Source organism: Nematolebias whitei, chromosome 17 (assembly GCF_014905685.2).
Source record: "Nematolebias whitei isolate Nwh7 chromosome 17, NemWhi1, whole genome shotgun sequence".
NCBI classification, from domain to species: domain Eukaryota; kingdom Metazoa; phylum Chordata; class Actinopteri; order Cyprinodontiformes; family Rivulidae; genus Nematolebias; species Nematolebias whitei.
The window spans coordinates 3,151,433-3,168,200 of NC_056514.1; the positions used below are offsets into that span (position 1 = coordinate 3,151,433).

At 42.3% G+C, this 16,768-nt stretch overlaps 1 protein-coding gene across 1 annotated transcript in view; it reads right to left on the minus strand.

Annotated features, from left to right (window-relative positions):
- Positions 1 to 11,708, minus strand: part of naglu (N-acetylglucosaminidase, alpha) — a 36,099-nt gene extending 24,391 nt beyond the window's left edge. Inside the window, exons 1-2 of the mRNA XM_037690743.1 lie at positions 11,299 to 11,708; positions 9,321 to 9,468 (exon numbers count right to left, since the gene is read on the minus strand). Of these exons, the coding sequence (XP_037546671.1) occupies positions 9,321 to 9,468; positions 11,299 to 11,708 (558 nt within the window). The remainder of the gene's footprint in view (positions 1 to 9,320; positions 9,469 to 11,298) is intronic.
- Positions 11,709 to 16,768: the final 5,060 nt, after the last annotated feature.

The following is a 16,768-nucleotide window of genomic DNA, read 5'->3' on the forward strand; positions in this document are numbered from 1 at the left end:
AATCTGGCCCTGGGTGTAACAGCACTGAAGTTACTGAGTATGAGTATATAAAAATCTTTACAGATTAGAAAATGCATGTTAAAATCTGAATATTCTTTTGAAAGTATGTAGTTACAAACTTGTAGCAAAACACTCATTACTCCAACACCAAATGTACAACTGCAAGGTCTGGAGCTGAGGCATAATCGTGTTTCTTACAGAGGTCTGCAGCTGGTGTGTTCTCCTCCTCGCTGTCTTCTTTGCCTTCTCTCCCAAACCCCCGGTCGTGTAAGTGGAAGGGAGAACTTATTCCACTCCAACAGTGCAGGTACCGCTCACTTTTTTAACCACCGTCTTCTCGTTTCTGATGTTGGCTCTTGAATATCCTGAGGTTTGAAATCCCGGCTACAAACCCCAAGTGTTAGCTTAAATGGCTAAGTCTTCCCTGCGGTTAGCCACGAATCGTGGCTGGAAAATGGAAAAAACTAAGCACTTTATTAACAAAGTCCATGCTCAATAATCCAGGTATACAATCCAACATTTTTCAGTCAGGTCATCTGGACAGTTTCTTTTTTTGTGCTGAAACGTTTCGCCTTCGGTCCGGAAGGCTTCATCAGTCAAGGAAAGCACCACTTAGTTTTCCAGTTTGACAAGACAGTCAACAAGGAAGAGGGCCGGCAATGGAGGAGGGGGAGTACCAAAGAGACCATCTTATCACAAGCAGAACTGGTTTGTTCCACTTAGGAGTAAGCTGTTGGGGGAAGAATCAGTTTTGTTGTGTGTTTCCTTGACTGATGAAGCCTTCTGGATCGAAGGCGAAACGTTTCAGCACACACACAAAAAAAAAAGAAACTGTCCAGATGACCTGACTGAAAAATGTTAAGCACTCTATTGTACCTGCTATTCACTGGACACATCGGCACACAACAGAACTCACTTGTTGTACCAGCGGCGCGGAGATATTTTAACTTCAGTGTCTTCTTCATGATACAACTCTTGCAGCTACTGCTAAAAACAAATGAGAGCAGGAGGCAAACGGAAGTGATCCTCGTGTCTGAAATTTAAACAGAAGTATGTCACAACTACCCGTGGCATATAGGCTATTGGTGCAGCGTCTGCAGTACTACAGATGTTGTGCCAGTTCGTTGTGGTGAATAGAGAGCTGAGCTGTAAGACGAAACTCTTGATTTACCGGTCGGTCTACATTCCTACTCTCACCTTTGGTCCAAACTCTGGGTAGTGACTGAAAGAATGAGATTGTGGATACAGGAGGTTGAGATGAGTTTCCTCTGCAGGGTAGCTGGACTCTCTTAGAGATAGAGTGAGAAGTTCAGTTATCAGGAGAGACTTGGAGTAGAACCACTGCTCCTCCATATCGAGGAGAGCCAGTTGAGGTGGTTCGGACATCTGGTAAGGATGCTTCCTGGGCGCCTCCCTAGGGAGGTGCTTCAGGCATGTCCGACTGGGAGGAGACCCCGGGGAAGACCCAGAACACGCTGGAGAGACAGAGGTGGCCGTGAGATGTCTGGGCCCCCCTGCTCAAGCTGCTGCCCCAACGACCCGACTTCGGAACAACTGGAAGATGATGGCTGGATGGACGGACAGACTGATGGACTGACTGATTGATGGATGCCATTAGCCAAACAAGGTCCCCAAAATAAATGTTTAGTTTTCCAAACGTCTTACTTTACTCATTAACAATGAGGTGCAAGCCCACATCACTGGAAAAAGATTACTTTGTTACATCAAGTAACTGTCTGACAAGTATCACTACTAGTTTTACTAAATGACTTCATTCCAATTTTGAGCCGTAATGGTTTATAAATACTTTAAATTTTTTTGTGAAAGACTCATGTTCGTGCTGCTGTTGTTGTTTTGGTGCATTGTTTTTGTACCATTAGTGCTTAGTGTATTCTTAATTTAGTGAATGTATATTCTTAGTTCATGACTCAGATCTTACTAGTTTTTCTTTACAATTCATGTTATTGTTGGATGTAACTGGGACCCTGTGTACATAGTTTCGTTCCACCTCATGTACCACATGTGACGTGAATGACAATAAAAAATCCTTGTATCCTCGATGCAGTGTTGAAGTTTATGTACTTAGTCTGTATTTTCACGTTCACCTTGATATTCCTGGAGGAGCTGTGTGTGTGTAAATCTTATTAGATCTCATTGATCCTTTTTGTCCACATAATGTCCGGTAGTAGGTCTCCATTTTTTTGTCTCAGATTTTTTAAATTTTAAAAACCAATGATCTATAGTTTATTTATTTTTTGCTATGCATAATTTCAAGGCATTAGAAAAAAAGTGTTCAACCAGCTTTATAAAAAAGATTGCTGCAACATATTTAGCTCAATGACATTTTGTATCTGGGCCTGTTCGCTCTCATTGTCTTGAAACTTGTAAAATTATTTGGTCCAGAAAGTACATTTAACTTTTTAGTCTGAATAGACAAACAAACATCTACTAGTGGTGTGTGCAGCAGTGGCTAATCTAAGAAGCGGTACGCTGATGTCTCCTGTCTCTGTGGGAGTTACAGGCAGGAGGTGGAACACCTGGAGAGCTGGTGCAGAGAGAATAACCTTCACATCAATGTGAAGAAGACAAAGGAGATGATTGTGGACTTCAGAAGGAACAAAAACACCTACACCCCCCTGAACATAAGAGGATCTGCGGTGGAAGTGGTCTCCAGCTACAAGTACTTGGGTGTACACATGAATGACAACCTCAGCTGGAGCAACAACACCACCAGCCTGATCAAGAAAGCTCATCAGAGACTCTACTTCCTCAGACGGCTGAGGCGAGCTGGTCTGGGAAGCTCAGTCCTCACCTCCTTCTACAGGTGTGCAGTGGAGAGCATCCTGTGCTCCAGCATCAATGTGTGGCATGGAGGCTGCACAGCTGCAGAAAGAAAAGCTTTGCAGAGAGTGGTGAAGGCTGCACAGAAATCTGTTGGAGTCAGTCTCCCCACCATCACAGACATCTACACCTCCAGATGCAGGAAGAGGGCCACCTGCATCATGAAGGACCCCACCCACCCAGCACACACACTTTTTGCCCCGCTCCCCTCAGGAAGGAGGTTAAGGAGCATTAAGTGTAGAACCACTAGACTGAGGAACAGCTTCTACCCTGAGGCTGTTAGACTCATGAATCTCTAACTAGAATAATCACTGTGAAAAACCATATCATGTTGCTGCTGATCTGTTTCATGTTGCTGCTGATCTGTTTCAATGTTGATGTGTTCATGCGTGCACATCTGCTCACAGACTCATGTTCATGTTTGTGCTGATGTTCAATGTTTTATGTTATGAGTGCTTAGTGTATATTTAGTTGATGTTTTTCTTAGTTCATATCTTAGATGTTATTACTGTTTTTCTTATACATTTTATTGTTGGATGTAACTGGGACCCTGTGTACATAATTTCGCTCCACCACATGTACCACATGAGGTGCGAATGACAATAAAGAAACTCTGACTCTGACTCTGAGTTGAATAGTGAATGTCTCGTTTGTCTCCATGTGTCCCTGTGATGGACTGGAGACCTGTCCAGGGTGTCCCCTGCCTCTCCCACAGTGATGGCTGGACACAGGCACCAATGACCCCTGCGACCCGAAAAAAAAGCGGGTAAAGCTGATGGATGGATGTTTTTCTGGTCTGGAACTGAACAGGGAATGTAAGTGAGAATGTAAGTCAATGAGAATAACCTGTTTAAATAAAGGTTGAATGAAAAAGTAAACCTTAATGTTTTTGGCGCAAGATATTTAAGTGGGTAGGAGTTACATTGTGGAGACAGATCCTGGTGAGTCTACACCGCCTAGCTGTTTTTTTTTTTTTTTTTTTTGGGGGGGGGGGGGGTTTGCTACTTTTTTCCTTTTGGTTGCCATATAATTTTAATTTGAAATAAAAAATTAAATTTGTATGCCTCTTTTATGATCGTCTATTGTTGTCGTCGTCCACTGTTGTCATCACTCCTTGTTAAGGATTCAGGTCTTTCTTGTAAATGAGTCCTCGAGGCTCAATGGGATTAACCTGTAGAAATAAAGCTTGAATGAATGAATGAGTGGAGGGAGCAATTTTATGTACAACCAGGCGCAATGGCAGAGCCAGGGGGTGGCTAACGGTGGCCTTGATCGCCATAGAATAATCTTCAGACACCCCAATCATTTGAAGAAATTATCCTCAAGCAATATACAAACTAGAAAGCAAAAAATACTCAAATGATTGGGGTGGTTGGTTTACATGTATATGTTGGTAGCATTCTTGGATTTTGATGAGGCAACCCATTGTTCAAATGTTACATTTTTTTATGCCTAGATGGAGCAACACACCAAAATTAAAGGGGGCATGTTGCTTATTTTTAGTTATTAAGTTGTTCAGCTCACAAGGTTTACATATATACATATATGGTGCAGCCATCTTGGATTTTGATATGGTAACCCAACTTTTTAATTCAATTCAACTCAGTTTATTTATACAGTAAATCGCCAAGTCACAACAGAAGTCGTCTCAGGGCAGTGAACAGAAACATTCATCTATAAAATAATAATTGAACATTATTTATCTGAGGAGCAGCTTTGAGTTAACTCCATCACTGAACTCTCATCTTGAACAAGCATGAAGGCGACAGTGGAAAGAAAAACTCCCTCATGAAGAAGAAACCTTTAGCAGAACCAGGATCAGGACAAGAGGACCATCTGCTTCAACCGGATGGGTTTGATAGTAACAGCTACACAATGGCAGGTCAAGAATCACATGCTAAGATAGAAACAGTATCAAATGAAAACTATTCAATTTGAACAATTCATTTAAGGAGATGAGGTCATTTTGTCCTCCAGTAGTCTAAGCCTAACCTTCCTGTAGTGTTGGCTTTCTGTTACTATCCACTGTTTTAAAATTAACAAAAAAATTCCATCAAAATGTTTTTTATTGCCAAATTTGTTTCATAACTCCTGGTTACTTTATTAGGTTTCCTTTTCCATAAAAAATATTTTTATATTTTCAGTGTGGCATCCCATGACTGTTTTTCAGCTTTCATCACATTTTCAATATATAAAAAAGTAAAATTAACCCCAACAGAATGTTAAAAATAAATAATTGGTAATTATGTTATCTGACTGTTACTGAGGAGTGTTAGAACACATCTCTTGAATACATTTATTGTATTTATTGATTTTTAAAACATATTGTAACATAAAGTAGATGAACATATACTGTGATGTATTCATAAATTAAACAGATTCATTCATTTTTCTGGACTGAATAATATCGTGCATTGAATAATTAAAAATGTAACGTGAGACGTTAATTTTCTTTGACCCATCAAATGAATGTGGTCATTTATTTTCAGAATCAAAATTTAACATCAAACATTTACATTAATTTGGCAAAATTGAAAAAAACAACAGCATAATTAATTAGCAAGCTTTCAGAGACCATAAGCCATGGTATCTGGGTTCAAGCTTTACAACAGACATTTCTGAAAATATCTGGAATGATTTGCTAGCAGAATAGAAGAGTTTTAAAGATGGAAAATGAGGTTTATCTTGAGAGAGATGGGTGAGGGAATTTGTCTGTTATAACCAGAACAACACGCTCCTTCTGGGCCCAGCTTACCCAACGGTACGCTTTGCGGTTGAAGATCGACTTTTTACCTTTCTGAAGATATGTCAGTTCCGGCGTAAAGTTCCACTTCAAGCCACTTTTCAGCGTCTCCGTAAGAATAGCAAAAACCGTTCGGAGTCGTGAGATCATCCTAGAACAGACTTCTTCATAATTCCTCTGAACTTCTCTTGTTCAGCTTAGTCGCAGATGTCCTGAGCATTCTGAACTCTGCTGCTCTCGGAACCAACTCACAGCATTCTCTCAGCGTTCTCCTGAACTCCCCAGAACTTCCGTGAACTAGGAAGTGTTGCACCTTTTAAAAGAGGTCACTTCCGGTTCATTTGAGACCTTTCTGATTGGTCGGTTGACCAAACAGAGGTGTGTTTTTGTGATGTAGGAGGTTATTAAAAGTCAAGGGAAAAAGATTAGATTGTTTAAGAACAGACAGAAGATATTATGAAGAACTCAGACTTCGTGGAGTCAATTCTCTAGTATCTTTCTGTAAAAGTTAAACATGACATTTCTTTTTCAGTAAACTTGCAGTTGACCGAAACTTGACCTTTGACCAACTTACACAACTTGCTCATTTCAGACAGAAAATCAGACAATGCATCATTAACCTGATTTCTACTTTGAATGAGGATAAAAATCACTAATACTGTTTCACAGTTGATTTAAAATGAGTAGTTCACTTCAACATTTGAAAATGGTTTGAACTAAACACAATTTGATTATCAAAACATTTGTAAAATAGTAATGATAATAGAAAAAGAGAGTGTTCTTTCAATTGATCAGTGCAGGACACTTAGAAAGTCTCTGGATGAACTTAATCTTGTGTTTCTGGACTCAAATCAATGAAATAACAGTTCTTGTTCCAGGAAGGCCCCTCAAGGCCAGATTCGACCTGAGGCCTAGTTCACTACAATAACAAGAATAACATGATGTTGGGGTCAGAATTGATCCCTATGTTTACTTCAAGAAAAAGGAAACAATTTTCTTTGTTTATTGAACTTTAATAGTAGAATTATTTATTTATTTTTTTTTGGGGGGGGGGGGGGTCTGACTTGCCCTTGACGAAGACAGTCACTCTTCTTCCCTTCTATCCATCCCTGCTTTGCTCTTTGTCTTGTGTACCTCTTACATAGCCCCTTTTTGCATACCTTAAGAATTGTAAACTGTGGACTTGTTCAGCTGGTTTCTCAACGCAATTGATCAAATTTTCTCAACAAGAAGACAGGGTGAAGGACAGCCCTCTTACCTCAAACATAATTTCATTTGTGATAACTGGATCCTGCTTTTTGGAGTCGGTGGAAATCTGGATTATCGACAAATCTGGAAACGCAGCAGCTGTTTAAGCTGTCTGGCATGTGTGTGCCGGGCATCAACACTCAGACTCTGTGCGAACCATCTTTGGACCTGTATCAGAGTTGAGTAGGCAGGACTGTGGAACTTCTGGCAGCGTGGAAGGAATAGATATTGGAGAAGTTGTAAGCCTGACTTTGGCATAAATAATCACAGTTTGGCTGTTTGGAGTCACCGTGAGATGTACTAGTGAGACTGTAAACGAATGAGCTCGGCCTGACTCAAAACAATGTTGAAATCTGAATCTGGCCTTGGACTATCTCAATTTCTCCTTGGATGCTATGGAAACAAGACGCTCTGCTCCTGCTCCCTATCCTATCAGAGTTGTACCAACTGTAACTAACTGTTGGGGCGGCTGTGGCTCAGTGGTTAGAGCAGTCGTCCTCCAGTGCAAGAGTTGGGGGTTCGAATCCACCAGCAGTCACATGCCGAAGTGTCCCTGGGCAAGACACTGAACCCCTCATTGCCTCTGATGTGTGTCCCATCAGTGTCTGAATGTGATAAAGGTTACTTAATGAGTGGACATTGTGTGCATGAAAGAGATTAATCTTTTTGTAGAGATCTAGTATAGAGCTGTATGAATGGATAAATGAGGCACAGATTGTTGTAAAGAGCTTTGAGTACCTTGAAAAGGTAAAAAGGTGCTATACAAGTACAGTTCATTTACCATTATTAAATATATATATATATATATATATATACATACATTATTATGGAATCAGTTTTGCAATTTGTATGGGTTAAAGAAATGTTGATGGGGCTCCAAAAGTAGCTCAAGGGTCCGCCCCCTCCTTAATCCTGCCCTGGGTACAATATTAGTTGTTTCTAAACTTTCAACATAACCCTACTTCAAAAGATCTGAAATATCCCTTTAAATACAAGCTTCTGTGGTTTTTGCGTACTTCAGAGACAAGTACTAAAAGTATATTTGGCATTAAACTGAGTGCCTTCTACACCAAGTGCGTACAGGTTGGCAGGTCTGGGGCCGTGTGTATCAAACCTTGTGAGTTTCCTACTGAACGTTGGCACACTTCATTTATATTCAGAGTACGACCTCATGGCCAGTTAAAACCAGTTTGTACTGTTTCTAGGATATTGATCAAGGGTGTTTTTCAGTAAAATAATATTGGACAATTGAAGGTGCTTTGTGACATCAGAACACCCGACAGTGTCGCTTATAAAACTAAATCAGAATCGGCAGGTCAGACTTTTTAGAGATGGTGATCGGGGTAAATTGCCACCGACCTCGATCACCGATGGGCCGGATGATTTATCGGTGCACCCCTAATTGGGTGTCTTGCTAAAAGGACACCACGACATGTGGGCATGGTGGTCCCAAGTCAGCTGGCCTACCTCTACACCATGAAGCGGGACACTGATCAGCCTGCGGCCCAGGTCTGAGTCTTTATTTCCAACATTCATGTGTTTAAAACATAATTACTGTAAACAAAGAGACACTCAGGAGCTCATTGAACTAAGAAGGAAGCTATTCTCTAAATAGCTGATGAAAGCAAAGGAGTGGCTGCACTTCAACAAAGCCTTTCAGCTGCGGGGGGGCATCATACGGCTGAGGCCGGCACGGCTCAGGGCCGACCCGGAAATACTCCATCAGTGTTTGTTTGGTGTGAGCCCTGAAAACACGCTGCCTCCCAGTTCTTCTACTGGTCATGTTGTCCTGCAGCACCACAGCCGTCACTGTCCCACAACCATGTTCAACTTTACGCAGCTTTTTATGGACAGATGTGCAACTGTGTGCACGTTGTGGACCCGAGTCGTCATCAGAGGAGTTCTGAATTAATTTGCTGGTCTGACATGGTTTTCTTCTCAGTGATGATGGAAGTCCCCGTTACACAGTCCACACACTTTAAGCTCCTCCTCTGTGTGTGCGCCTCGCAGGCGTGCACTCGCCGACGTGCGTTTACATCGACGTGACAAAAATATAAGAAACTGTAGTTTCCATGGAAGTGAGGTTGTTCTGGTCATTTGTAAGGTGCGTTAGACGTTCTGTTGTATGCACTGTTCATACATGAGGCCCCTGGACAGCTTGTAGGCACTTCATATACCATTTTAAATACCTTAAAAATGTCACGTTAAAAGTTAACATTTTTAAGAAACGTTCAAATACTGTTGAGTTTATTGTAGCAGGAGATTTTAATGTTCATACAGACGATCCTGGCTCACTTTTCATGGAGTTTACATTTATTCACCCAGTTTATTTTATTTATGGCCACTTTTGAATCAATTAAAAAGATGTTTAGTCCCGACTCCCTGAATTATTTCCCTCAGATATTTAAGTTTGTTTATCTTAAATGGATTTTTCTTTGATAACAAACAAGAATAAACCAAAAGTGACCCTGTGGTTTTCAGGTCTTACCTCCTGCCACAGAGCTTCTTGACCAGTGAAAGCCAGCGGCAAGTTGATCCCATTGAGCGCCATCCAGTCAATCTCCTTTTCCCATCTTGGCCAGTCCCACCACACAGCAGAATAACTAAAGGCGCAGACGTTTTGATAATACCGGAATCTGAAAATAAACAGACTTGTTAGCTGAAAGAGCTATGCAACAGCGTCACGACGGTCTCAGTGATCCGAGTGATGAAACATCCAGACCACGCAGAGCAGCAAGTGACTGCACAGAGTCAAGCTGGAGTTTTACTCTGATTCATGCACAGTGGGTCCAACGTGTTAATCGTTCATAATATTTCCACAGAACAGCCCTTCAAAATATGTGAACTGCCACTTCAGGTCGTGTTTAGTGAACGTCTTGCATCTGAGCGTCGTCACCAACACAACCCCGTGACAACTCGCACGTCTTCACTCCTTTTACATGTTTTTGTTGTTCTCCTCAGAGGAGACAAACAGGAGCAGAGGAGACTTTTTAAAAACTTCTTTTTCATTCATTCAACCTTTACTTAGACAGGTTAATCCCAATGAGCCTCGGGGGCCATTTACAAGAGAGACCTGAAAAAGAAAAGTAATTGAACCGAGGATGAAGTGAGATGCTCTCATGAACGTGCTGGTTACTGTTTTTACACGACATCATTTACTACTGCTGCTCATTAACGACATGTGTGCTGACTTTTGATTTGTTGTAACGGTTATACCTTTTTCAAACTATTTATTTATAAGTAATTTCCATAAATACACTGAGAACTCTTTAGTTATTTTAAAATATTGTTTTCTTTTAAATCTGCTTCAGTGTGCAGTATTGAGTGTATTTTGGCCTTCTGGTGCTGCTTTTAGCTACTTTTAGCTAACAGCATCTTACTTCTAGCCACTGTTGTACTTTATTTATTTAGATAATTTTAGCTTGTAGGTACCGTAATCTTTTCAGACTTACCTAGTTTTTTGCTAGATTTTAGCATTTAGCTTGCCTTTTGCTGCTTTTAGCTATTTACTTTTTTTTTTCAAGGTCGTGTCTTACCCTGCATGTGGTACATGTGGTGGAATGAAACTGTGTACACAGGGTCCCAGTTACATCCAACAAAAGTATAAATTGTAAAGAAAAAGTAATAAGATCTAAGATATGAACTCAGAAATACACTAAACTAAGAATACACTAAGTACTAGTAGTACACAAACAATACGCTGAACAGCAGCACGAACATGAGTCTGTGTGAGCAGATGAGTACAAATGAACACAGCAGCATGAAACAGATCAGCAGCATGAGATCAGCAGCACACAATCAAAGTTGCATTACAGTGATTTTTCACAGTGATTATTCTAGTTAGAGATTCATGAGTCTAACAGCCTCAGGGTAGAAGCTGTTCCTCAGTCTAGTGGTTCTACACTTAATGCTCCTCAACCTTCTTCCTGAGGGGAGCGGGGCAAAAAGTGTGTGTGCTGGGTGAGTGTGGTCCTTCATGATGCAGGTGGCCCTCTTCCTGCATCTGGAGGGTTAGATGTCTGTGATGGTGGAGAGACTGACTTTTAGCTTTTTGCTAAGTTTTAGCTATCATTAACCTACTTCTAGCTAGTGTTTTACTTGATTTTGGTTCTTTAGCATATTTCAGCTTGTTTCTGACATACTTAGCTTTATGCTAAGTTTGAGCATTTAGCTTGCCTTTTGCTTTTTTGGCTTTTAGCTATCAATTTCCTACTTCTAGCTACTGTTTAACTTGATTTTAGTTATTTAGATCATTTTAGCTTTCGGACTTTTACCTAGCTTTTTGCTAAGTTTTAGCATTTAGCTTGCCTTTTGCAGCAAACATTTTGCTTCTTAAGCTTTTAGCCAGTGTTCAGTTTTCTGTTCTTTAACCAGAGCAGCACTGTCGACATTGTACCAGTTTATTCAGTAATTTCCAACAGTAAAAATGTTGTTTTCACGGACTGCGCTAACCTAGCTGCGGCTACCTGTGGGGCGAGCTGATCCGGAGGACCCCGGTGAGTCTGGGCAGAGGACTGGGCACATCCAGCTGGTCCCCAGACCACGACACGTGACAGTTGCAGAAATATTTCAGATAGTTGTAGACTCCAGACGCCACGGCCACCCCGGTACTGCCAGCGGCCACTATCTTGTTGTTTTTGGTGGACCTGAGCTCACACACGTCCAGGCTGTCGTTGGAGAGGCTCCTGTTGACCGACACCATGAACTCCGAGGATCTGTCCCCCACCAGCCGCTTCAGCAGCTCGTACACGGCTCGGGTTTGCGCCTTGTCGCTGGCTGTTGGTTCGATGTGGTCCAAACTCGGAAACTTGCAGCTTACAGATGCGAGCAGGCAGAAGACGAGCAGAGTCACGGAGGAGATGCTCCTGTGTGACATTTTAAAAACTCTCCCCTGTTTTTGAAAACAAGTGAAATTCGTTATTTGTTGAGAACCAGGAAGAAAAGACTGCTGACCAATCAGAGAGAGGAGTCTGCTTTCCTTTAAAACTTTCAGCCAATGAGAGTACAGTATTTCCGTGCAGCGACGTACACGTGATCAATCTGTGTCACGTGACCTCGGAGGTATGTCTGTGGTCAAGTTTCATGAAATAAAAGCTGATCAATAAACTTCTTGAACTTGTCTATTCAAACAATGTCCAAATGAAAACTAAATGTGTCACACTTGCTTTTCAAACCTATTTTGTACTTTTCTTTAAATTTGTAGTCAGGATATTCTTGAAATCTGTAGATTTAATCTTACCTTTTATTGAAATTCAAATATTGCTCCTCTTTATTTTTGTATGTTGTAAACAGTGTTTACTGATCCTAATTTAAACAACAACCTTGTGTTGATGTGGTCACAAAAATAATGTTTTTATTTTATTTTAGAGAAACAGAAAGCATACAATTGTTTTTAAATTATACAAATAAAATTAGTCAAATAAAAAACATCATCAGTTTAGCATTACACAATTATTTACACAGAGTCCTGTTGTCAGGTGTCTGGAAAAGGTGGTGGTGGACACCTTCAGCTGGCAGAAGGAAAACACCTTTCTGTCTTTGTTGTCCTGCGAAACTGAAGCTGATCAGCTCTGAGTGGCTGAAGGTTTGGCATGAACAGCATGTGGCAGAAGTCTTAGCGGAGGCCTTCCAGTTAGTTTTTTTTATTTATCTAGGAAAAAAGTGACCAAAGAAGGGAATGCAGAGTTTACCTCTGGCTGGGGTTTATCATTAGCCTATTAATTTTTATTACTAACCTTCCAGTCAAATCCCATTAAGATGACATATCTCTTTTACAAGGCCCTCCTGGGTCTGAAGGCAGCTGAACATGCATGTTTTTGGACTGGGAGGGAACCCTCGCAAACACGAGTAGAACATGCAAACTCCACCCAGAAAGACTCCCGGTCCAGACCGGGGATTGAACCAGGCCCTTCTGGCTGTGAGGCAACAGTGCTAACCAAACCACTGGTTTGCATGGAGAACTGCTGACTTGAGCTGATGACATTTTTGAGCAGTAGAGCACTTTTTGGGATTTCCCACTAAAAAGGTTTCAGAGCTGATCCGCAAGTGGTTCTTCAAAAACATGAACCAGTTAAGCTTTGAACCACATCACATTAAATACCTCTTCCAGTAAATTTTCCAGTAAATGATTCATTCAACCTTTATTTCTACAGGTTAGTCTCATTGAGCCATGAGGATTCATTTACCAGAGACCTGAACAAAGAACACAGATGAGTTACAGACAACAACAGACAATCATATAAAAGCATATAAAATGAAAAGTAAATAAAAGAAATTAAATAAAAACGAAACCAAAACAGCTACATTATAAAACAATGTAAAATACTAAAAACAGGAACATGTCTGCTTTGGTGTTTGCCAGGAACTTATCAGATGTTTGAAGCCACTTAGAGAGGTCAAGGTCGAGAGCTTCAGATCTTTTTACAAGATATTCCAGGAAACAGGAGCGGGGTAGGAGAAGGTCCTTTTGCCTAGTTCAGTCCATACCGAGGGGACGCTGCATGAGAGCGCACGCTGTAGCAGAACGTCAATGCTGATCTCCTTCAACTCTGTCACAGTTTTGTGCCGGTACTCTTTGGCCTTCTGTTGTTTGCCCTCGTTGTTCTCGGTTTTCTGCTCGTAGCTGAAAATTATGTGCCAGAAGGAGCAACGAGCACGTACTCCATTTTTGTAGGCCACAGACAGCAGGTTGTGCTCTTCATTCGTTAATGTCTCGCCCTCCTCTGTCACCATTTTCATCGCAGCAGCCATGTCATCATAATGCTCAGCCTGCTCAGCCAACTTGGCCTTTTGGACGTGTTCCTTTATACATGTCTAGCTCATGACTGCTCACTGAGTGCTGGCAGACGTCGGCAGACCAACATACAGCCGATTCTCTCAACCCGTTCCAATGAAATCAGCAACCGCATTTTCCAGTAAAGGATTGATTTTCCTTCTGAGTTGGTGGCAAATTAAACCGGTTTTTCCAGCGCTGCAGCTTTTAACAGTGGAAACTGGTGCTAAATGAGCTCTGGTTTAGCTACAGAATCATTTGATGGAATAATTATCCCTTTGAGTGTCCACAACTATATATATATATATATATATATATATACATATACATCCATTTTCTTCCACTCATCCGGGGTCGGGTCGCGGGGGTAGCAGCCTAAGTAGGGAGGCCCAGACTTTCCTCTCCCCAGCCACTTAGGCCAGCTCCTCTGGGTGAATTCCATGGCGCTCCCAGGCCAGCTGAGAAACATCCAGCGTGTCCTGGGTCTTCCTCTGGGTCTCCTCCCGACGTGCCCGGAACACCTCCCCAAGGAGACGTCCAGGAGGCATCCTAACCAGATGCCCTCTCGATGTGGAGAAGCAGCGGCTCTACTCTGAGTCCCTCCCGGAGGACCGAGCTTCTCACCCTATCTCTAAGAGAGAGCCCAGACACACTGCAGAGAAAACTCATTTCGGCCGCTTGTATCCATGATCTCGTTCTTTCAGCCACAACCCAAAACTCATGACCATAGATGAGGGTAGGAATGTAGATCGACCGGTAAATTGAGAGCTTCGCCTTTTGACTTCACCACAACAGACCGGTACAGCGCCCACTTCACTGCTGACGCTGCACCTATCCGCCTATCGATCTCATGCTCCATTTTTCCCTCTTTTGTGAACAAGACCCCAAGATACTTAAACTCCTCCACTTGGGGCAGGACCTCCTCCCTGACCCAGAGAGGGCACTCTACCCTTTTCTGATTCAAGACCACGGCCTCGGATTTGGAGGAACTAATCCTCATACCGGCTGCGTCACACTCGGCTGCAAACCGCTCCAGCAAAAGCTGTAGATCAGGTGTGCCCAACCAGTCGCTCGCGGGCGACTGAAGCAAAGCCTTGACTTGTATTCTCACAGACATAGTCTCGCGAGTTTTGGGTGCGGTGACACAGTGCTCTCACGAGACTTTAGGCTCAGTAGTGGAGTAATGTCGGTGCGCAGAAAACATGGATGGAAAACTAGCGAACAAGCAAACGAAAACTTATTATTTTCACACAGAGTGGGAGGAGGAGTATTTTTTTGTTTATTCTAATTCGAAGTCCATTTGCCTCATCTGTAATTCGAGCATTGCCTTACCCAAAAAGTGTAACTTGGAGCGGCATTTCAAGACGATGCACAAACAGTTTGAGACAGATTTCCCTCTTAAAAGTTCTTTACGGACTCAGAAAGTGCGGGAGCTAAAAAACAAGCTTGCAGCCCAGCAATCAGTCTTCACTCGGCCCAGTACAAAAGGTAAAGCTGCTACGATAGCTTCCTACCGTGTTAGCCGCATCCTGGCTCAACATAAGAAGTCTTTCAGCGATGGACAAGTTATGAAAGAAGCGTTTATTGAGGCTGCAGATGCGCTTTTTCATGATTTTAAAAATAAAAGTGAGATCGTAGCTGCTATTAAAGACGTGCAGTTGTCCAGACAAACAGTGACACGGCGATGTGAGGGAATGGCTGTGGATGTGGAGGAGCAGCTAAAAAAGGACGTGGAACAATGTGAGTGTTTCTCTCTTCAGTTTGATGAGTCGACAGACATGGTGGATGTAGCCCAGCTGTGTGTTTTTATCAGAATGGCCTTTGCAGACATGAGTGCAAAAGAGGAGCTGCTCACCATCTTGCCTTTGAAGGGACATACAAGAGGAGAAGATATTTTTAATGTGTTTATGGAGTTTGTTAATAAAAGCAACTTGCCCCTCTTTAAACTAATTTCTATAACAACTGATGGCGCTCCAGCAATGACTGGTCACACCAGTGGATTTGTTGCACTCTGCAAGCAGAATGATGCTTTCCCAGACATTTTGCACTATCACTGCATCATCCACCAACAGGCCCTGTGTGGGAAGATTTTAAACATGAAGGAAGTGATGGATGTTGCCATGAAAACTGTGTGCTCTATAAGGTCCAGGAGTCTGCAGAGGAGGTTGTTCCGGGCTCACTTGGAGGAGGCAGGAGCAGACCACACAGACCTGCTGCTGCACATGGACGTCAGGTGGCTAAGCAGAGGGAAATTTCTGGACAGATTCAGTGAGCTGTTGCCTGAGATCAGGGATTTTCTAAAGCTGTCAGATCATGGTGAACATTCAAAACTAGAGGACACCCAGTGGCTTTTGGATTTAGCCTTCCTCACAGATCTCACCAGCCTGCTCAATGAACTGAATTTGGAGCTTCAGGGAAAGGACAAAAACATAATCCACATGATCAGTTCTGTGAGCACCTTCAAAGGCAGGCTGCAACTGCTCACAAGTCGGCTGCAACGCAGGGACCTGCGAAACTTCCCACACATGGAGGCAGAGCTACAGCGCCAAGGGAAAGAGGTCCTACAACTGGACAGTGCACACTATTCTAAGCAGGTTCAGAGCATCTCAGCAGAATTTGAGAGACGATTTACTGACTTTTCCTCCATCGAGCCTGTTACCAGCTACATGTGTTATCCTTTTGGAAATGTTGATGTGGATGACATTGTGTCCAAATTGGTGTCCGTGTTTCAGCTGGACAGCTCTGGTGTTGAAAATGAGGTGTTGAGTCTGCAAAATGACATTGGGATCAAATCCAGAGCATCACCTGGCGTGGATGGAGAGTTCTGGAGTCTGCTGTCAGAAGAAAAGTATCCTAACATCCGAAGATGTGCTTTGAACTTAACAGCACTTTTTGGATCTACCTACCTGTGTGAGTCTGCTTTTTCACACATGAAAATCATCAAGTCCAAAAACAGATCCACAATGAATGATGATCATCTGGAGACCTGCCTGCGCCTCGCAACCACCTCATACTGCCCAGCTTATGAGACCCTGGCCTCCTCCTCTCAGTGTCAGAAGTCCCACTAAGGTAGAGACACATTTATTTTATACAGCTTGCATAAAAAGTTGTCTCCTATAGACACATCACGTTCTGTTTTATTTACTTTAAAGAAGTGAGGAGTA